We start from the raw sequence: 21,505 nt of genomic DNA, 5'->3' as shown, positions 1-21,505 counted from the left end.
CTGGGTTTGCATGAGCCACAGGCCAGGATTGGGGACCCCTGATCTAGTCCAACCCCCTTTTCAACCCCACATGGCCTTTTGGAGACCTTGGGAAATTTCTAAGGGGTCCAAGTAAAAAAAGTGGGGGTTGTGGCATGTGGTGACATGTCCCCAAACAAGCAAAGTGCATTTTGGGTAATCCTCGACTTACAGCCACTCATTCAGTGACCGTTTCAACTCAGAGTGGCACTGAAAAAGAGTTACTTCCGTCGTTTTCCAGTTAAAAGGGCCCTATGGCCAGTTCTCGCACTTATGACCGTTGAGCCGTTCCCGCAGTCACACGATCAAAATTTGTACACTTGGAAAAGGCACGTTTTTACAACGGTTGTCGCATCCCCGGATCACCACTTGTGACCCTACCTGCCGGCTTTCGACATGCAAAGTCAATGGGGAAGCCGGATTCACTTAACGACCGATTCACTGAATGATGGCAATGATCGTGAAATCGAGCGTGATGCACTTAACAACTTCCTTGTTTTGCAAGTCGTAAGTCGAGGTCTACGTGTATACTGCAAATGCCATTGCGGTTGGCAGAAAAAGCACCAGATACCGTCCAATGCCCATGTTCGGTAATCGAACCCTGGTGGGGAGGTGAGGATCAGAGGAGAAAAATGAGGTCAGACGGGGACCCCGGCCAAAAAAACATTGAATTTCCTTCAGTAGAGCCTCTCTAACAAAGGACTCTCTGTTTTAATTTAAATTTCAAATAGTCCTCGACTTATGACTGCAATTGAGCTCAAAATTTCCACTGCTGAGATAGTTGTTAAGTGAGTTTTGCCCCATTTTACAACCTTTCTTGCCCCATTGTTAAGTGAATCACTGCACTTGTTAAGTGAGTCACATGGTTGTTAAGCGAATCTGGCTTCCCCATTGACTTTGCTTGCCAGAAGGTCACATAATACGATCGCAGGACAAAGCAACCGTCATAAATGTGAGTCAGTTGGCAACCGTGTGAATGTTGATCGCGTGTCCACGCGGAGGCTGCAATGGTCGTAACTGTGAAAAAAACCCAGTCGCAATTCCTTTCTGCTGCGCTGTCGTCGTAACTTTGAACGGTCACTAAGCAAACTGTTGTAAGACGAGGACAATACTTGTATTTTAAACGAGGCAACGAAAATGCAAAACCAACAGGTTTTTTTATCACAGTTTAACAATTCTTATTTATTCATCCGCACTATTTTAACATGTTATTAATACTGCGTTATTTCCATAACGTTTCACAACCTCCCTGCGAGGGAGGGCCAAATGTCAGAATCCCAGCTGAGTTACCTACAGCCACAGGTGATCAGATTTCTGAATGGAAGATATCACCAGCTCAATATCTGCGGAGCAAAACGTTGGTGTTAGATTTAAATAATAATAATAATAATAATAATAATAATAATAATAATAATAATAATAATAATAATTTTATTTCTATACCGCCCTTCTCCCGAAGGACTCAGGGCAGTGTACAGCCAATTTAAAAACACAGGACACAACAATGATTAAAAATTAAAATAATTAAATAAATTTGGCCGATTTATCCCACAGTGGTTCTTTTTTTTCCTTTCCTCATAACAACCTTGCGGTGTTGACCAGGTTGAGAGGGATCCAAAGTCCTGTAGACTTCAACTCCCAGAATTCCCCAAGGAGCCGGTGTGAATTTCAACTCCCAGAATTCCTCTTTATTAAAACTACAAACTTCAGCCCCCACAATTCCCCAACAAAAACAAGTGGATTTTCCCCACCCAGAATTCCCCAGCCAGTAAATGTGGACTTCAAATCCCAGAATTCCCCAGCCAGCATGTGTGAATTAACATGTCCCAGAATTCCTCTGCAAGGAAGCCGAGATTGGAAAAAAATGACTGTTTTCCCAAAGACTTTGCCACCCTCCCACTGTTTCTGTTGTATTATATTATATATATATGCAAAAAATTAAAATCTCGGGTGTTTTCCCGCATCATGTTAAATAAGTTAGTTAAAATGTTTAAAATTCTGGATTTTAATAAGAATTTTAAACATTTTAACTAACTTATTTAACATGACGCGGGAAAACACCCGAGATTTTAATTTTTTGCATATACACACCCGCGAAAACTTAAGAAGACAAATATATATATATATATATATATATATATACATACATACATACATACATATATATATATATATATTATATACAATATATATTACGTATTATGTTATATAATAAAATTATAAATAAGGAAATAGAGATGCATATATATATATATATACATATATATGAATGAATGCATCATTATTATATTTCCAAAGCTGATTTCTGATTTGCCAGCTTGGGGGCGGTCTGTTGCAGAACCTGCATTCAGCAAACTTCTTGCAAACTTTGCAAACTCGCAATCGCAGAGTCAAAGCAACGTTTGGAGGCGTCCCAGGGAAACGCGCAAGTTTGCACCCTCCATACCTCTGGGGCCGCTTGGAAAAACGGGGTGCACCGAGAATCCCTCCGTACCGGCCCTTCGGACCTGGGCAAAGTCCAGCTGGGAGGAGCGTCACGTGAGTAAGTGGGCCGGTTCACCCCTTTTGCAAGGCTCATGGACTACAAGTTCCAGAGTGCTCAGCCAAGCAAGCGCGAGGCCTTATGGTTCTTGTAGTTTATTGCATGAGAAAGTTGTAGGCTGGAGAGAGCCGCTCGAAGCGGCTCTGTCGGGATCACGTTTTTTGCAAGATAGAATAAAAGATGCCAAATATATATACATACATACATATATATAAATATCTGCGCAACTATAATTGTAACAAAGTTATAAATAAGGAAAAAGAGAGAGTTGCGATTGTAGATGTGAATGCATGCACAAATATAATAAAATGATAAATAAGGAAAAATGGACGCAAGTATAGATATGAATGTATGTATTATTATAATAATAAAATTATATTATAGAACATGCAGATGTATATATAATGTGTAAAAATATATGATTGTCATAAAAATCAAAGGTTAGATATATACTGTATAATGAGAGAAAGAGCATAAAACTATATTATACAGAGCCTTTAGTACAGTTGACTAAAGCACTGTTATTAACATCAGCTGCCTGCAATTACTGCAAGTGCGAATCTCGCCAAGGCTCAAGGTCGACTCAGCCTTCCATCCTTTCTAAGGTGGGTAAATTGAGGACCCAGTTTGTGGGGGCAATAAGCTGACTTTGTATAAAATATACAAAAAGGATGAAGGCTATTGCTTAACGCATTGTAAGCCGCCCTGAGTCTCCGGAGAAGGGCGGCATATAAATCAAATTAAAAAAAAAATTATCAATGTATGCATAAATGTAATAATAAAAATAATGTTATATATATTATGTATCATATGGAGAAGTGATACGCGTATATATTAATGTGTGCACAAATATAATTATAGTAAAGTTATAAAGAAATAGAGGTGCAATTACGTATACTGAATGCACAATTATAATAAAAATGATGTTACCTATATTGTATACCATGAGAGACAGGGAAGGAGACGTAAGCATAGACATGTTAATGTAGGCACAAATATTATAGTAAAAATTATATATACTATATACTGTATATATAGAGATGGGCAAGTATATATATATGTATGCATGCATTATAATAATTGTAATAAAAATATATGTAATATGTGTATGCACACACGCAGACTTATTTGCAAAGGTTGTAAATATAAACGTGTAAAAATATTGTAGAAGAAAAGCAAATTTAAACGCCCTCGGACACGAAAGAGTTAACAAAGCGAACTTGCGGGCCGGGAAGGCGGAGGAGGAGCATTTCAAGGTTGCTGGGTTTTTTTTGCCCGCTCGCTCTATTTTCTCGTCTCACCGGGACTGAAGAACCACAAAGCTACTCTGAAGGGCAGGGAGGGGGAAAGTGCGCCTGCGCATTGCTAATAGATGCCGCGTTGGCTCTGACACACGCTCCGATTCTACCCGTGGTGTGTTAATGTTTGCCAACAGCGCCACCTGCCGATGAGCAAAGCTTTTAGCGGGCGATGCGAGGGATGAATTGCGTGGGAAGGGGCGGTTTTGACCTGCTTTCTTGCGGGTTTGGTGCAATCGAGCTGCTTTTGCGTCGGCCTCCGGTGGAGGGCAGGCGGGGAGCCCGCAAGCCCCGTAGGATGAGGGGCAGGGAGCCAGGCAGGGAGCCCAAACTGCAGCTAGTTTGGAGTTGCAAAAGTACATTTGCAAAGGCTTAAAAAGCTGGCAAGCCTATAATGATTAGCCCCAGCTTTCTCGAAAGAGCTCAAAACGGTGTGCCTAACCCCTTCCTCTGATTTCCCCACACCCCTAAACAGCCCTGCTAGGAAGGCATGAGAGAGGTGGGGCAGAGAATAACAGAATCACAGAGCGGGAAGGGACCCTGGAGGTCTTCTAGTCCAACCCCCTGCTCAGAAAGGAGACTTTATATACCATTTCAGATAAATGGTTTCCCAGCCTCTTCTTGAAGACCTGCAGTGTTGGAGCACCACAACTTCTGGTCTCAAGCTGTTCCACCGGTTAATTGTTCTCACTGTTAGGAAGTATCTCCTTAATTCCAGGTTGCTTCTCTCCTTGATGAGTTGCCATCCATTGCTTCTTCTTCTTCCTTTGAAAAATGGGCTGAACCCCTGTTCTTTGTGGCAGCCCCTCAAATACTGGAAGACTGCTATCATGTCTCCCCTAGTCCTCCTTTTCATTAAACGAGACATACCTAGTTCCTGCAATTGTTCTTCCTATGTTTTAGCCTCCAGTCCCCTAATCATCATGGTTGCTCTTCTCTGCACTCTTTCTAGAGTCTCAGCATCTTTTTTTATATTGCGGTGACCAAAACTGGATGCAGGATTCCATTGCAGAGAAGGAAGCAAGAAAGGGAGGGAGGGAGAAGACGGACAAGACAGGAAAGAAGGAAGGATAAAGGAAAGAAAAAAAAGAAAAGATAGGAAAGGAAGAGAAAAGAAAGAAAGAAAAAAGAAAGGAAAATAGGAAAGGAAGAGAAAGGAAAGAAAAAGAAAGGAAGGAAGGAAGAAAAAGAAAGAAAATGCTTATTATGGGATTCCCAGTGCTGCCTGGGGAATTCTGGGAGTTGAAATCCACTCATCTTAAAATTGATTAGCTTGAGGAAACTGAATGATGAGTTCAAGAGCATCCCATAATAAGCATATTTTTCTCTGTGTGGGGAAGTCCTTGATTCTTTTGACTTCTATTTTTTGCAGTCATTACAGGAATGTTAAGGAAAACCTGTTCTCGGTAATCATTTAGCTCGAGAGACTAAATCTTTGGCATTGATTTTTTCAGTTACGATTCCACGTAAGAACTATTTGCTATTAACTGAGAAATGTTTGGTTTGTGGTGATTTTGTGTGTGAGTGTGAACACATGCATTCCATGTATAACAAGTACCGCTTTCCAACTCAGTTTTGTCTATATTCCTTCCAGTTCTGTTTTACAGGTAGTCCTTGACTTAAGGCAATTTGTAATAAATTGGTTACGACGATACTCAAAAAAGTCTGATCCTCGCATTTATGACCAGACCTCACCTTAAAGCCATTGCAGTGTCCCCAGTCCAATGATCAAAATTCACTGAACTTTCATCCAGCGTGTATTTATGATCATTACAGCGTCCTGTGTTCATGTAATTGCCGACTGTGACCTAAGCTTGCTTAGTGACCAGGTGATTCACTTAATAACCATCGGGATTTGCTTAACCATCACAACAAAAGTTGTAAAATCAGGCCCAACTCACTTAGCAACCTCCTCGTTTAGTTACAAAAGTTCGGGTTTTAATTACATTGAGGACTAACAACTTGACTTACACAGTTGAGCCCAAAATTTCTGTTGCTAAATGAGACATCTGTTAAGTGAGTTTCCCCCCATTTTACGAGCTTTCTTGCCACAGTTGTTAAGTGAGCCACCAAAGTTAAGTTAGTACACAATTATTAAGTGAATCTTGCTCATCAGAAGGTCGCAAATGTGGATCACGTGACCTCAGAACGTTGCAACCGTCATAAATATGAGTCAGTTGCCAAGCATCTGAATTTTGATCCTGTCACCACAGGGATGGTGCAATGTTTGTAAAATAATAATAAATCCCATTTTTTCAGTGCCATTGTAACTTTAGTCATTAAATAAACTCTTGTAAATTGAGGACTACCTGTATAGATAATGTTATATGCTTGAGTTATTTATTATTTATTTATATTTTGTACTTCTTAATCATCATTTCCCTCAGAGAGAGGCACAACATAATATTTAAAAAATTAACATTAAAACGACTTACCTAACTCAACGTTGGGTGGCATGCCCTGATTTCGTAATTTCCTTGCTCTTGTGTTTATACTCCTAGCTGGAACTACAACCAAAGTGTCTCACACACACAACAGCAAAACAAACCACACAACGTTGCTTTTTTTATCTGTTTATTTAAACTCGGGGGAACAAGAATATCCTCCTTCGGCGAGGCAAAAACCAGTAAAATTCAAGGCAAGCAGTCCCATTCAAGTTTAAGGCATATTTTTTACTTTTCTAAATTTAAAAATTCAGATTGTGCTTTTAAATTTTCTGGAAGGAAAAGAAGACGCAAGGTAGTGCAGTCTAAGTGGATTTGTTCTGTCCCAGAGGCCTTTTAAAACCAGACACTGTTTTTCCACATCACAGAGAACGCCGGCAAGGTCCAAAAAATTTGCAATCCCTTATGGGTACCTCGATTTGCAAGGGGAGCTTTTAAATGCCCCGTGGTTGCTGAGGATCTGTGCCTCCTTTAAAATCTATTTATTGCAAAATACAGAGTTCCCCTTGGACAACCAATGGCCCTACTTAAAATCGAGAAGGCTGGGCTGGTACAATGGCTCAGATCGAAGTGGAGGATGGATCTTTTTCCTCTTTGGGAGTCTCGGTTCTGGATCGGGACAAAATGGAAGTTTTAGGGGTGTTGGGGGACAAATAAGGCACCCCTGTCCCTATATCGATCCTTAAAGCAATGTTTCTCAACCTTGGACTTTTGAAGACGGGTGGACTTCAATTCCCAGAATTCCCCAGCCAGCCTGCTGGCTGGGGAATTCTGGAAGTTGAAATCCAACCTTCTTCAAGCAGTCAGTGAGAAACATTGCCTTAAAAGCATTTTTCGCAATCCAGTTTTGCTCGTTTACAAATCCAAAATAATGTTGAATTCCAGAGCGTGCTTCTATCTCTTTAATCTTAAAAACATTCACTTTTTTTTTTTAAAGTCTTTGCAACATTAGGAGGCTGCAAAGAATCATTAAAGCCTCTTTCTTTTCTCTTTCTTCACTTCCCATGGGTCAAAAATGATGGCGTACCACCACAATACAGACTGTACAAAATATGCACGTGGAAAAAGCACACCGTGGTACATCACCCCGTACCAACAGACACGAGCCCCCCCTTTTTTTTCTTTGCAAATCCCCCCCAAACATTCAGCCTGGTGTCTGCAGCCTAAACCTGCCCCAAATCAATCCAACTGACTCAGATTCTCTCAAACAAACCAGGGCAACAATCTTAGGAACTTCAGAACCGTAGTCAATGTAAGTCTCAACCAACAGCCACCGTGGATGAATAGTCAGTGTTAAATTTCATGCTGGTCACAGGACAGTTATCCATCGGTAGTTTTCTTTCGGAAAACTCTGAAAATTAACATCTTTACCCCCTTTAGACAAATAATAAAAAAAGGGGGGTACGAAAGTTTTGGAACGCTGATATTGCACTTGGTGGAAACTGGTCTCTGTTCCAGAATTATTATTATTATGTTCTTTCAGAGAAAAGACCTGGAATGAATAAGAGATTAGAAGAAAAAGATTTAAGAACGGTTTCAACCTTGTAGACAATTGTGGAGCAATTGAGGATCTTGTTTCTGGGTTTGGGGAGACACAGGGATGATTGGGTTTGTAGTCTCCTAGAGAATGCTTACCTGGGGAAGAAAAAGGCAAAACAAGAGAGGTGGAAGGAATATGATAAAACATTCGTAGTCTGGACTCAGTTTGCCTCTACGTAAGTAAGAGCAGATGTGTTAGTGGGCCAGAAAAGGTAAAAAAAAAACACACCACCATCTTAAACTTCTATTGAACTGTTTCTCAATCTTGGGAACTTAAAGAGGGGTGGCCTTCAACTCCCAGAATCCCCCATCAATTATGCTTTAAGATGGGTGGACTTCAACTCCCAGAATTCCTAACTAGTATGCTTTAAAAGGGGTGGCCGAACTCCTAGAATCCTCCAGCCAGCATGCTTTAAGAATTCTGGGAGTTGAAGTTCACACATCTTCAAGTTGCGAAGGTTGAGAAACATTGTTCTAACGCATCACATTTGGAGTGCAGTAACATCCCATAAAGTATCTGAGCCAGCTTCTGGAAATTTGCAAATTTCTCATCTGCAAATAAGCAGAAGAACAGCTTCCCTCTTCTCCATGTTCCTAACAGGAAGATGAACCAACCAACGAACAGTAGAATAATTAAAGAGTAGGATAAAAATCACAGAAGCTGAAATCTGAAACAATGGAGTTGCTTTCTAGGGGTAACTGAAGACAGAAGATCTTCAGAAGTGCTCCTGGAGGATGAAGTATGTTCTCCCTTAGGAAGAAGACAGCAACAATAGACAATGTAATTCAGGAAGGAAGCCATGTGGGGATGGAGACAGGTACCTGTTCTTCTCTAGGACATTCAACCATCAACGTGCTTGTACAGCCACAGAAGCAGGACACAAAGAGGTAACTCAGACACGAGTAGATGAAGGATCACCTTATTTTAAGTGAACAGGTTTTAGGTGCGAAGCGAGAGGTGCTTTCCTTCAGGAGCGCAGTTTTCTTCAATCATGTGGGCGAAGAGATAGAATGACCTCTCCAAGAAGGCTGGTAGTTGGACAACTGTGGAGTAAGTTGAGGACTTCGTCTTAGTTTGGAGAGAACTTCAGACAACTGCAGCAAGGAACAAGAAGGTAGGACAAAGCTCACATCCAGTGTAGAATCTGCTCTGATTTGTCTTCGTGATGAAACATGCGTGTGATTTCTCAGCACATCCTCCATCTTCTCCGTGAAGAAAGCCAGAAGTATGGATATCAGCAGGGGCTTAAGAGGAAGATGATGTCCATTCCATAAAACATGTAAAAGATGGAGCAGAGAGTCCATTGTTTCCACCAGGAGGTCCTTGGATAAGACGTCTCAGGGAGTTGAATGGATTTTTTTGAAAGTGAGGAACGAAGAGGACAACTGGTTGAGGGTACCATTGTCCACTCATGTTCCCCTCGTCTTGGGACACAGAGAAACATAAGGCCTTGAGGCAGGGTTGGGTATAACCCGTGGGCACCAAGATTGTCTTTTATTGCTCGTGAAGGTACGCAGGACATGGTGTTGCAAACAGTTGGCCCCCAATGAATGAATGTCTGGGTCTCCCACATCCCTAACAATCAACTGTCCCCTGGACGTTTTTCAGGACCAAGCCACCAGACGGCACCAGAACTGTGGGAAAAGCTCACTTTTTTCATACCGTAGGAGATTTGAGGATTCGCCTCCTGCCCCATCTCTGGCATAACGCTTATGGGTTTCCCCGCCCTGTCCAACTTTCTTGGTTTCCAACTTGAGGATCAAGAGCTCCTGACCTTCCTGACTTCCCTTTAAAGCTTTCTTCGGAGTTTAAGTGAACTTCTCACCCTTCTCAGGACACGGAGTGCAACGGGTGTCCACTTCGGGCACAGTATTCCACGTAGTGCAACTAATGTCTCCTTAAGGCCACCACCAAGAGATCACCCGCAGTCTTGAGGTTGGGGTGTCTATTGCTTCACTCGTGACCCCCAGACTCTGGCACATGGTGGGAGGGGGAGAAGAAAACTCCAGCAGCCTTACCCCGTCCTCTCTCGCTCACGCTCTCCAGTATAAGACAACGAATACAAACATTTGCCGTTTCAAGCTCTGCAGGAATCAACAGTAGTATAGCATTGATCGGTGGGGAACAGCTGAATGGACTCAGGGAAACCACACACGCACACACACACACACACACACAGGCACACACACACAAAACCCCCCAGATTGTTCTGCTGCACAAACTGCATTCAGGAGCCTGCTCCAGATGTGTGCAGGTTCTCGCTTCTGGGGAATTGCCGCAGGTTATCCCTGCAGCCGCAAAGATCCGTCGGCCGCGCAACGAGAGAATCAGACAGCAGCAGTGATGGGCCTTCTCTTAGGAGAACCTGGGGACCACTGTGGCAGAGAGGTAACTACAAGGCAACAGGAAAGTTAAAAATGAGGCCTCTATTTGGATTCCGTCGGATGATATTCTGTCTCGCCCGAAGACACTTGGGAGATACGCCGCGTCGAACGCCACAGCCGCCGATGGAACTGGCCCGTCCGCACCTGGAGAAGGAGAAGAGAGGTGGCAAAGGAGGATGCAGAAGGACCCTGAGGAGAACCTCAGAGCTTCTCGGGGTCTGCTCGGCCAAGACAAGGTCATAGCAAACCAGTAGAAGTTTGACCATCATATGGACTTCTAAGCTTGTGTGGACAGCAGTACCTGTCAGCACTTCAACCTGCATTTACTCTAGTGCTGACATAAGAAGGAGAAAAGGGAGCAGCTGGCAAGAGGACGCTTGACTTCTCACCTACTTATTTTCCCTGGAGATAATGTTTCCGAGGAGATGAGATGGGAGGGGGGACATTCCTGGGAGCTGAAGTGAGAGATATGGGGAGAGTGATTTGGGAAGAGGGCTAATGAGACACAGAGAATTGGGGAACGGAAAGGGAAGGTTTTGGGGTCAGGAAGTCAGTGTTGGCTACGCCACGATCTGGGACAGGTTGTCGTGCTTAATAAAATGAAAGATTTCTTCAAAGACTATTTGTTTGGAAATGCAATTTATTTTAATTGAAACCTGACAGATAGCCAACACTGACTTCCTGACCCCAAAACCTTCCCTTTCCGTTCCCCAATTCTCTGCGTCATTAGCCCTCTTCCCAAATCACTCTCCCCATATCTCTCACTTCAGCTCCCAGGAATGTCCCCCCTCCCATCTCATCTCCTCGGAAAAATTATCTCCAGGGAAAATAAGTAGGTGAGAAGTCAAGCGTCCTCTTGCCAGCTGCCCCCTCTTCTCCTTCTTATGTCAGCACTGGAGTAAATGCAGGTTGAAGTGCTGACAGTACCCTTCATGTCCAGCCGTTAAGGCGGTTCCTCAACTAGGAGGCCGATTTAGGAGGAGGAGGAGTTAGGATTGAAGACTGTGGTTGAATAATAGGGTTGGAAGCGTACCTTGGGAGTTTTCTAGTCCAACCCCCTGCTCAAACAGGAGACTGTATACCTGTTTTCCAGAAAATAAGACCTAGCATGTTTTTACACATGCACCTAAAATAAGCCCTACCCCCCAAATAAGCCCTACTTAAGAGCCTGTGCAGCCAGCAGTCCACCCATTCCATCTGGTTGTCATGGCAATGAGGTGAGACAGGATGGCGGTGGAGCTGTCCACATGCCCTGCACCGGCTTACTTCAGGGTCCCTGCAGCCACGTCATCCACGCCCTGACGGCTGCCTTGTGGTGGCAGTACCAGCAGCTATGTACAGCAGGAGCCTACGTGGCCACCAGCTGATTTCTGGTCGTGGCCGCAACAGAGTAGGGGCCGAGTGGTGTGTTGGTGCTGCGGCCATAAATTGAGGCATGTGTCGGGATGGCCTAGCTGTGGAGGCCCTGAGGTAAGGCGGTGTGGGGCACCTGGAGTAGCTCCACCACCTCGCCTTGTGGCTGCAGCACCGGTGCACCGTGCAGCCTCCTGCCCCGCTATGAGCAAGTAGAAGAACTGGGTCTCCCACATACGGTTAAAAAAAAACAAAAGACTCCTCCTGAAAATAAGCCCTAGTGCTTATTTTGGGGCCTAAAAGAAGATAAGACCCGGTCTTATTTTCGGGGAAATGGAGTACCCACACTGATAACGAGATGGGACGACTCACGGGGAGCTGGTAATGTGCACTTACGCGCCCCAATTCCTGTCCTCTAGAGAAATTAAGCTGAAGGTGTTGGTGACCACCTTTAAAGCGCTCCATGGCTTAGGGCCGGGGTACTTACGAGACCGCCTTCTGCCACCAATAGCCTCCCACCGGCCAGTACGCTCGCACAGAGTGGGCCTCCTCAGGGTGCCATCCACCAGACAGTGTCGGCTGGCGACCCCCAGGGGGAGAGCCTTCTCCGTGGCGGCGCCCACCCTCTGGAACAACCTCCCCCCAGAGATACGTACAATATCAGACCTCCGTATTTTTCATCGGGCCCTGAAAACTTATTTATTTCAACTAGCCGGGCTGGCTTGATCCCACAGTTTTGGGTTAAATTTTAATTGATTTTAAATTGGGTTTGTTTTAAATCGCGGCCAAAGATATTTAATCATTTTAAACTGTTTTTAAATTTTGTATGTTCTGTTTTTATTTCGGCTGTTCACCGCCCTGAGTCCTGTTGGAGAAGGGCGGTATATAAATTGAAACAAATAAATAAATAAAATAAATAAGGAGGAAGAGGGGCTGACACTCACCTCCGAAGGCTGCCCTGCGCCGACCACGATCAACTTGCCGTCTTCCAGACCCACCAAGATGTGGCTTTTCTCTTTCGTCATGGAGACGCTGTGGATGGGGACCTTCATGATCAAAGAGGGAATTGCCGGCTGCAGCCTGGAAGGAGGGAAAATGGAGTGGAATAATCGAGGCCCCCGAGAGCAGAAATTTCCCAGCCTGCTGCCTTTCAGATCATGGAAACTACGCTACATATCCTGCCCATCCTCTCTGAACTCTCCCTGATGGAAAGGGACAGTACTCCTCGACTTACGACCACAATGGAGCCCTGTTGCTAAGTGAGACAGTTAAGTGAGCTGTGCCCCATTTTACGACCTTTCTTGCCGCAGTTGTTAAGCGAATCCCTGCAGCTGTTAAGTTAGTGACCTGGTTGTTAAGTGAATCTGTCTTCCCCCATTGACTTTGCTTGTCAGAAGGTCGCAAAAGGGGATCATGTAACTCTGGGAAACAGCAACCGTCATAAATATGAACCAGTGGCCAAGCGTCTGAATCTTGATAACATGGCCACAGGGATTACGGCTACGGTGTTTCCCCTGAAAATAAGACCCTGTCTTATATTTTTCTGAACCCTGAAATAAGCCTTATTGCCATGCGCTCAAAAGCCCGATTGGGCTTATTATCAGGGGATAAAGTCTTATTTTGGGGAAAACAGGGTATCTGTCTGTCTGTCTGTCGGTCGGTCGGTCGGTCTATCTATCTATCTATCTATCTATCTATCTATCTATCTATCTATCTATCTATCTACCGTGTTTCCCTGAAAATAAGACCCTGTCTTATATTTTTCTGAACCCTGAAATAAGCCTTATTGCCATGTGCTCAAAAGCCCGATTGGGCTTATTATCAGGGGGTCTTATTTTTGGGGAAACAGGGTGTCTGTCTGTCTGTCTGTCTGTCTGTCTGTCTGTCTGTCTATCTATCTATCTATCTATCTATCTATCTATCTATCTATCTATCTTTATCTATCTATCTATCTATCTATCTATCTATCTATCTATCTATCTATCTATCTATCTCTATCTACCGTGTTTCCCCGAAAATAAGACCCTGTCTTATATTTTTCTGAACCCTGAAATAAGCGCTTGGCCTTATTGCCATGTGCTCAAAAGCCCGATTGGGCTTATTATCAGAGGAATGTCTTATTTTGGGGAAAACAGGGTATCTATCATAAGTGTGAAAAACGGTCATAAGATTTTTTTTCAGTGCCGTTGTAACTTCGGTCACTATATGAACGGTTGTAAGTCAAGGACTACTTGTGTTGCTGATACCTTGGTCAGATCAAATCAGGAATAAGGTCTCTGAAGAGAAGAATGGCTTTGGATAAGACGGTGGGAAGGGAGTTTTTGTGATAAGCTGTTCCCACGGCAGGGGAAGTGGTGTGATGGACTACAATGAAGAGTCAGTTTCACAGATCTGAGCGAGCCCCAGGAGGGGCGGCGTGTGGCAAGAGGCAGCACAGCTCAGAATTGGATCGTGAGAGGTAAAAAAAGAATTAGGATAGCCACTCCCTAGAACTGTGATGGCGAACCTGTGGCCCTCTCCGCGGGCACGCGAGCCATTGCCCAGCTCAGCTTCACCATGCATGTGTGCATGCCTCCCACCCGCCAGCTGATTTTTGGGTCTCTGGTGTGGGGGAAGTGCACATGTGGGAGATGTGCGCGCATACATGGGAGTCTTATGTGCATGCATGGGGCAGGAGGGGGGTCGTGCGTATGTGCGGGGTGGGGTGAGTGCCGAGTGTTGTACATGTATGTGCGGGGAGCACGGGGAGGTTGCACACATATGTACGGGGGGGTGGGAGGAGTATGGAAGTTGCTCGTGTGGGGGAGCATAGGGGGGGTCGTGCGTGCATGCGTGGGGGCAGGATGTGCGGGGGATATTGCATTATGGGTGTGGGCACGCATGCGCGAGACCCCCCTGTGCTCTCCCCACTTTTGGCATGTGACGGCAAAAAGGTTAGTCATCACTGCCCTAGAATCTCCCAGGATACATCCGTTAGGGTGAGAGTAGCAAAAGTTTAGTCTGGCAAGATTCTGTCTGTTGACTGTGAGCAAACAAAGAACTGGACCTTGAGTGGATTGTGGGCTCCTTGGTGCTCGCTGAGCTTGGTTGTTTACTTGCAGATGTTTGATGATCAAACTGAAATGGCTGCAAGGAAACTAGCAAGCTCAGGGAGCACCAAGGAGCCCACAGAAAGAGAAACCCAGATAAGCGTGGATTAACGCCAGACAAACAATCAAGCAAAAAGCAATACTCTTAAATTCAGGAACTACCAAAGGGGGGAAAAAAACCCTACACTTCCACCAATACTGCTAAAGTCTGATTCTTCCTTGAATGTCTTTGAGTCTTATCTGGTCTTTCCCAGGTAAATCTGCCAGTCTGGAAAGATTCCTGTAAATAGGCATTCGACAATAAAGTAGCAAGTTTGAACTCTACCCGTGCGGATCTGTTTGTTCGCGCCTGGCAATATCTAAGCATCGATACCGTAAGTCCCACCGAGAGAATAGAGTAGCCATATGTCAAAAAAGAGAAACTGAGGAAGGAGAAGAAGGTTACCTCTGAAGGTCCCTGATCTGCAACGAACACTGAAGAGTGCCCAACACGACGAAGTCCTCCGTGACGCACATCGAGGTAACCTGCTCATCCAGAGGGACATAAGACAGGTGCTTGCCGTTGACGGAGTAAAGGTGGAGGGCGAACTTGTCCTTTAGTGAAGAAGGAGAAGAAGAAGAAGGAGAAGCTGAGCAGGCCTGTACGAAGTAGAGAGAGTCCTCGACTTCTAATCATTCATTTAGTGACCGTTCTAAGTTATGGTGGCACTGAAAAAAGTGATTTATGACTGGTTTTTCCTCCCCTTCCCCCTTCTCCCCCCTTTCTGCAAACTCCACTCCACGAAGCTCAGAAAGCACCAAGGACCCCACCGTCCTCCTCTTCCCCACACTTCCTCTTCCTCATCCCCACAATCCCCACTCCCTTCCAGCACTGATGATGTTACCTAGTTGGGTCATGAAATGTTTACAAGGGAACCAACGCAGAGAGCACAAGGATCCCACCCTCCTCCTCCTCCTTGCAAACTCCACTCCTTCCTAGCACTGATGGTGTTACTTAGCTTGGTAATGAAACGTCTTCAAGGAAACCACCAAGCTCACCAAAGACTCCACAGTCCTTTCTTCCTTCCTTCCCTCCCTCCTCCTTTCCTTCTTTCTTCTTTCCTTTTTTCCCCTTCCTTCCTTCTTCCTTCTTTCCTTTTCTTCCTTCCTTCCCTCATGTTTCCTTCTTTTTTTCCTTCTTTCTTCTTTCCTTCCTTTCTTCCCTCCTTCTTTCTTTTTTCCTTCTCCTTTCCTTTTTTCTTCTTTCCTTCTCCTTTCCTTTTTTCTTCCTTCCTTCCTTCCCTCCCTCCTTCTTTCCTTCTTTTTTTCCTTTCTTCTCTCCTTCTTTCTTCTTTCCTTCCTTCCCTCCTTCTTTCTCCTTTCCTTCTTTCCTTTTCCTTCTTTCCTTCCTTCCCTCTAGCACTGCTGGTGTTCCCTAGTTGGGTCATGAAACGTCTTCAAGGAAACCACCCAGCTCAGAGAGACCCCAGTACCCCACAGTCCTTTCTTCCTTCCCTCCCTCCTTCTTTCCTTCTTTCTTCTTTCCTTTTTTCTTCCTTCCTTCCCTCCCTCCTTTCCTTTTTTCTTTCTTCCTTCCCTCCCTCCTTTCCTTTTTTCCTTCTTTCCTTTTTTCTTCCTTGCTTCCCTCCCTCCTTCTTTCCTTCTTTTTCCCTTCCTACTTCTCTCCTTCTTTCTTCTTTCCTTCCTTCCTTCCCTCCTTCTTCCTTCTTTCCTTCTCCTTTCCTTCTTTCCTTCCTTCCTTCCTTCCAGCACTGCTGGTGTTCCCTAGTTGGGTCATGAAATGTCTTCAAGGAAACCACCCAGCTCAGAGAGACCCCAGTACCCTACAGTCCTTCCTTCCTCTTCCTTCTCTCCCTCCTCCTCTTCTCCACAAACCCCTTGGCACTGATGAAGTTACCTAGTTTGCTAATAAAACATCTGCATGAAAACCACACCAAACTCATTGTTCAACCCTGAGTTTAATCCCCCATTGATTCCTGCCTCCTTCCCTCCCTCCCTCCCTCCCTCCCAGATTGTACCTTGGGAGAGGCTCTTCCCCCCAAGATCGTCTGGACCACGATCTGCCCCTCGTGACCTACAACCAGGTTGGAGATGGTGACCGGCAGGGAACTCTCCCATGGGGGCTTCAGCGACTTCATGAACTGCCCTCTGCGGATGGTGTGAACGAGGATGGTGCCATCCTGACAGAGGGCGGGAAGGAAGAAAACATGTTTTTAATTAAGGTTTTGCCCAGCGAGGACGCCCACGGGATGATCAGGGAAAAGAGTGCGGCAAGAATAAATAAATAAATAAATATTCTAGATATTGGTCTAGATTTCTAGATAACAGTCATAAAACGAAACAATGACATGTCCATCCTGATTTTACAACATTGTTTGCAGCTGTCGTTAAGCGAATCACCGTGGTGGTGAGTGCAAATGCCTGGTCTTTAAATGAACGTGGCAGGAATAAGTGCGAATTCATTGCTCGCTATGGGTGTGGTTTTACTGAAAACTGGGTTGTTTTCCAGGTTATAAGTAGCTTCTAAGCAGGCCTGTCATAACTCTGAGCAGTTGCTAAGTGACCAGTCATAAATCAAGGACTACCTGCAAAAGAGGCAGAAGACTGTTGTGTAAATAGTTTTGTTACCTTTCTCCAAAATTAATGAAAATACGATCTTCGGTATAAGATGCTTGAAAGAACATAGAAAGAAAACTTTCGTCTCAACAAATCTCGTTAAAGAAAACTTTCGTCCCAATAAAGCTCCTTAAAGAGAACTGCAAAAATCATGCCACAAAAAGGAATCGCTTTCCCTTGAAACTTATGCCAAACACCTGAAACAGGGATTTTTGACTTCCTGGGGTCACCTGCCAAGCAATACTTCTATCAGGGCTCCCAAACCAGGTGAAGTGAAGGATGCGAACTCTTTACCTTGGACCCTGACACCGCCATGTCCAGCTCTGTGCTGATGCCAACACACGTGACTTCATCTTCGTGTCCGTAGAGGACCTGGACTGGCTTGGAAGCCAAGCCATAAGACAGTCCACCCTGGTGGATAAGGGAAGAAGATAGAACCATAGAGTCGGAAGGGGCTTAAGAGGTCATCTAGTCTAACCCTGTGCGTGCTGCAGGGTTCATTGCACCATCCCTGATAGATATAATGGGAAGAAGGAATGACCTTGAGGAACGCAGATAAGAGAAATATGAGTCTGGGCCAGAATTGTACCCTAAGAAAGGGTCTCACTCTTCCTGGACACACCAAAGGGGATCCTGGGAGTGGAAAGTGGAGAAAGAGAACACCAAAACCCTGGGATCATCTCAGCCGTGACGGAAGGGAATCGAAGAGGGGAATCTCTTACCTGCTGAAGGACTTGCCACACCAGACAGGTGGTGTCTCGCGATCCAGAAATGAGGTAGATTCCGCACAGATCTAAGGCCAGGCAGGTGACGACATCTGTTGCGAAGACAAAGAAGATTTCATACAAAGCCAAACAGAAATGCAAGTTCTAGTCACACCTTATGTGTGAAGGTCAGCTAGGTGACTTTGGGCCAATCACTAGGAGACAGTGAGTTCTAGTCCCAGCTTAAGCACAAAAGCTGACTGGGTGAGTTTGGGCCAATCACCAGGAGACAGTGAGTTCTAGTCCCATTTTGGGCATGAAAGCTGGTTGGGTGGCTTTGGGTCAATCACCAGGAGATGGTGAGTTCTAGTCCCAGCTTAAGCACAAAAGCTGACTGGGTGAGTTTGGGCCAATCACCAGGAGACGGTGAGTTCTAGTCCCGCCTTGGGCACGAAAGCTGACTGGGTGACTTTGGGCCAATCACCAGAGACGGTGTTCTAGTCCCATTTTAAGCATCAAAGCTGACTGGGTGACTTTGGGCCAATCACCAGGAGACGGTGAGTTCTAGTCCCGTCCTGAGCATGAAAGCTGGCTGGGTGGCTTTGGGCCAATCACCAGGAGACAGTGAGTTCTAATCCTGCCTTACGCACAAAAACCATCTGAGTGAATTTGGGTCAATCACCAGGAGATGGTGAGCTCTAGTTTTATCTTAGGCACAAAACTGGCTGGGTGACTTTAGGTCAGTCACCAGGAGACGGTGAATTCTAGTCCCGCCTTAGATATGAAAGCCAGTTGGGGGACTGTAGGGCAAATTGCCAGGAGACGGTCAAAGGTACATGGCACCTCCCAAAAGCTACTTAAGTCCTAGTTCCAACATTATGGTCACTGCAATATCCCACGAGCCGTTTACTCATATGACTGACCACAAGGATACTGCAGCCTCCCCCCGCATATCTCCCCCCCACCTACCCCACCTACCCCATCAGGTTCCTGCAAGATTTCAGCCTGCTTCCACCCCACCCCACCCTCCACACCTTCCTCCTCACCCCTTGTTACCTATCAGGCATGCCCCTTCATTCCTGAGCATGGCACATGGCATGATCCCAGGAGTGTCTGCCACCCAGAGGAGGGGCAGAAAAAAATGCCCAGATTTTTGGGGTCTCCAAAGGATGGGAAACAAAGCATGGGGTGCATCAGGACGGAGAAGACCTTGAGATCTTGGCCAGCTGGTCAGTCTGTCCTAAGCGTCCCAGGGCATCTCCCACCACTATGGTGTCCCGTGCTCTGCCTAACGACCGCATTGGTGAAGGGATTGAGACTGCTAAGCGAGGTGCTCATGTGGTCGCCAGGTTTAAGTACTGCCCTAACTTGCGACTATAATGGGCACACTCCATTACAGTCGTACCTCAAGGACTTCCTGAAATAGCTCAGGATAATGAAACTCATTTAAGCTGGACCTACTAACAGTCCTCATTTGTTCATCCACACCCAAGTTCCACCAACTAGATTTTCCAGGAAAAAGTTGGAAGAAACTCGGATTCCTACCTATGTGACGATTGATGTGTCCCACCACCTTTCCTTTACTCAACGAGGTGACCCGCAAGCTGTTGTCCCAGTGACCTCCACTGAAGAGGAGCTTGCCGTCATGAGAGACCACCAATGTTTTGGAGGACAACTCTGCCCCCGGAGCAAAGGGTCCGTACAGGTAGCGCTGCGTCCTGGCAGGAGAAAGCAAGAATAAGGTTGGAAGACGTGGAGGAAGATGAAGGAACTTCTCAGAATGTCCTTGTGGCCCGAGAAGAAGCTGGGACTCACTTTGGGTTGGAGACGGTGGAGTCTTTGGTGAAGCTGAAGTAATTGGAGATGTTTTTATCGTACGGCAACCAGCTGTGAGTTCCTAGCAGCCCGTTGGCACTGACTGTGACCTGGACAGAGGGTAAGGAACATCAACTAAGAATGAAGGAGAAGAAGCAATGGGGTGGGGTGGGAGGATATTAGAAGGGCTGTGTTGGTCCAGCCAAGGTCCAACATTTTGTTTCTCTTGGTGGCCATCTAGATGGGTCTGAGCAGGATGGAGAACTATCATCTTCTATGGTTGTTTCTCCATAACTGATCTTCAACACAGAGGTAACATGGGGTCTTCAAGATGCGCAGACCCCAACAGACCTCCAGGAATTTATCCAACCCCTTCTGACGGCCAGCCAAGTTAGTGGTAACCACCATGTCCATGACAATGAATTCCAGAAGTTCATTAGCTCTGCATGAACAACTACTTCTTTTGGATTGTTCTACATCTCCTTCCTAGAAAAACATGATGGACCATGCCAAGGACCTCTTAGTCCTGCATTCTGCTCCTTGTGGTGGCCAACTTGAGCTTCTAGGAGATGGACACATTCTTTTCTTTTTCTTCTGCAACTCAGATTGAGAGGCAGGTGGCTCCTAATTTGGAGGTAACATGGTGTCTTCAAGACTCACAATCCTCAGCAAACTTCTCTCCCACCAATTTGTGTATCCTCTTCTGGAGCCTCTTGATGCTCCTGCCCATGCTTATCATTCCCAGTGATTTTATTATATTATATTAATTTATTTGATTTTTTAAAATTAGTTTTATTGTTTTAAATGAGTTTTCTATTCTGAGTTGCCGTGTGTGAAAAGGCGGCAATATAAATTCAATAAATAATAATAATAATAATAATAATAATCCCCTCTTGTGGCAATGAGTTCCACAGGTGAACTCTGTGCTAGGTGTGGAGGATCTGTTCTAGATCTTGTCCCAATCAACCAAAGGGGTAAAGGCAGACTCTGAGAATGATTTATTTTGGGTTTTCTAGTTCTCCTACATCAATTGTCCACCATGTCAACTTTCTAAAAAATTTCTGGAAGAGGTCAAGGATTCTCTCCCCCTCCCCCACTCTTACCATCATGTCCGGAGATCCCTGAGTCATGAAAGAATGAGACTGACTCTTGGGCACGATCACCTGGACGAGTGGGATCCGGTCGCTGATGCCCTAAATAAAGAAGAAGAGAAGACAAAGCGTTGTGTTTTTAATGATCTGGTGTATCTTTGTAAGTTGGTCCTAAAGGTGATTTTCCAAAAAGGTAACTCAAATTTCTTGGCTTTTATTTTCCTTGAAAAAGTTTTGCATCTCGCTTCTTCGTTTCCTTCTACAGCACCTGTATGTGGTTGTTAAGTGAATCCAGCTCCCCTCCCCATTGACTGCCGGGGGGGGGAAAGGTCACAAACGGCGGATCACGTGATCCCAGGATGCTGCAACTGTACAGGTAATCCTCGACTTACGACCACAATTGGGTGCCCAAAGTTTCTGTTGCTAAGTGAGAGATTTGTTGAGTGAACTTTGTCTCATTTTACGACCTTTCTTGCCACAGTGGTTGAATGAATCACTGCCGTTGCTGAAATGGGAAAAACCGTTGTTCAGCGAATTGGGCTTTCCCATTGATTCTGCTTGTCGGAAGGTAGCCAAAGGAAGGATGACGTCACCCTCCAGGACACTTCAAC

General features: G+C 45.2%; 2 protein-coding genes and 1 long non-coding RNA gene across 9 annotated transcripts in view; 1 reads left to right on the top strand and 2 right to left on the bottom strand.

Annotated features, from left to right (window-relative positions):
• The window catches only part of LOC117659775 (D-serine dehydratase-like), a 15,009-nt gene extending 12,428 nt beyond the window's left edge, over window positions 1-2,581 (bottom strand). Inside the window, exons 1-2 of one of the 2 annotated variants that reach the window (XM_087893165.1) lie at window positions 2,465-2,581; window positions 1,313-1,361 (exon numbers count right to left, since the gene is read on the bottom strand). The gene's annotated coding sequence lies outside the window, so the exon portion shown is untranslated. Of the gene's footprint in view, window positions 1-1,308; window positions 1,362-2,464 lie in introns of both variants that reach the window. The other variant, XM_087893166.1, reaches the window with a different exon arrangement.
• LOC148114398 (uncharacterized) lies at window positions 2,487-21,505 on the top strand. The gene is made up of 3 exons (XR_015734146.1): window positions 2,487-2,560; window positions 21,160-21,270; window positions 21,376-21,505. It is a non-coding gene; the product is annotated as an uncharacterized LOC148114398 (long non-coding RNA).
• Window positions 6,416-21,505, bottom strand: part of NBEAL2 (neurobeachin like 2) — a 143,075-nt gene continuing 127,985 nt past the window's right edge. For all 6 annotated transcript variants that reach the window (XM_060684485.2, XM_087893163.1, XM_087893161.1 and 3 more), the window contains 9 exons: window positions 20,907-20,996; window positions 19,804-19,913; window positions 19,534-19,706; window positions 18,007-18,101; window positions 17,579-17,695; window positions 16,687-16,848; window positions 15,114-15,262; window positions 12,524-12,659; window positions 6,416-10,370 (listed from right to left, as the gene is read on the bottom strand). In XM_060684485.2, coding sequence (XP_060540468.2) covers window positions 10,269-10,370; window positions 12,524-12,659; window positions 15,114-15,262; window positions 16,687-16,848; window positions 17,579-17,695; window positions 18,007-18,101; window positions 19,534-19,706; window positions 19,804-19,913; window positions 20,907-20,996 — 1,134 coding nt within the window. In that variant the 3' untranslated portion in view covers window positions 6,416-10,268. The remainder of the gene's footprint in view (window positions 10,371-12,523; window positions 12,660-15,113; window positions 15,263-16,686; window positions 16,849-17,578; window positions 17,696-18,006; window positions 18,102-19,533; window positions 19,707-19,803; window positions 19,914-20,906; window positions 20,997-21,505) is intronic.

Source organism: Pantherophis guttatus, chromosome 4 (assembly GCF_059756535.1).
Source record: "Pantherophis guttatus breed Tessera chromosome 4, ASM5975653v1, whole genome shotgun sequence".
Lineage (NCBI taxonomy): Eukaryota > Metazoa > Chordata > Lepidosauria > Squamata > Colubridae > Pantherophis > Pantherophis guttatus.
The sequence above is the reverse complement of the archived record's forward strand: the minus strand, read 5'-3'. Positions and strand labels throughout refer to the sequence as shown.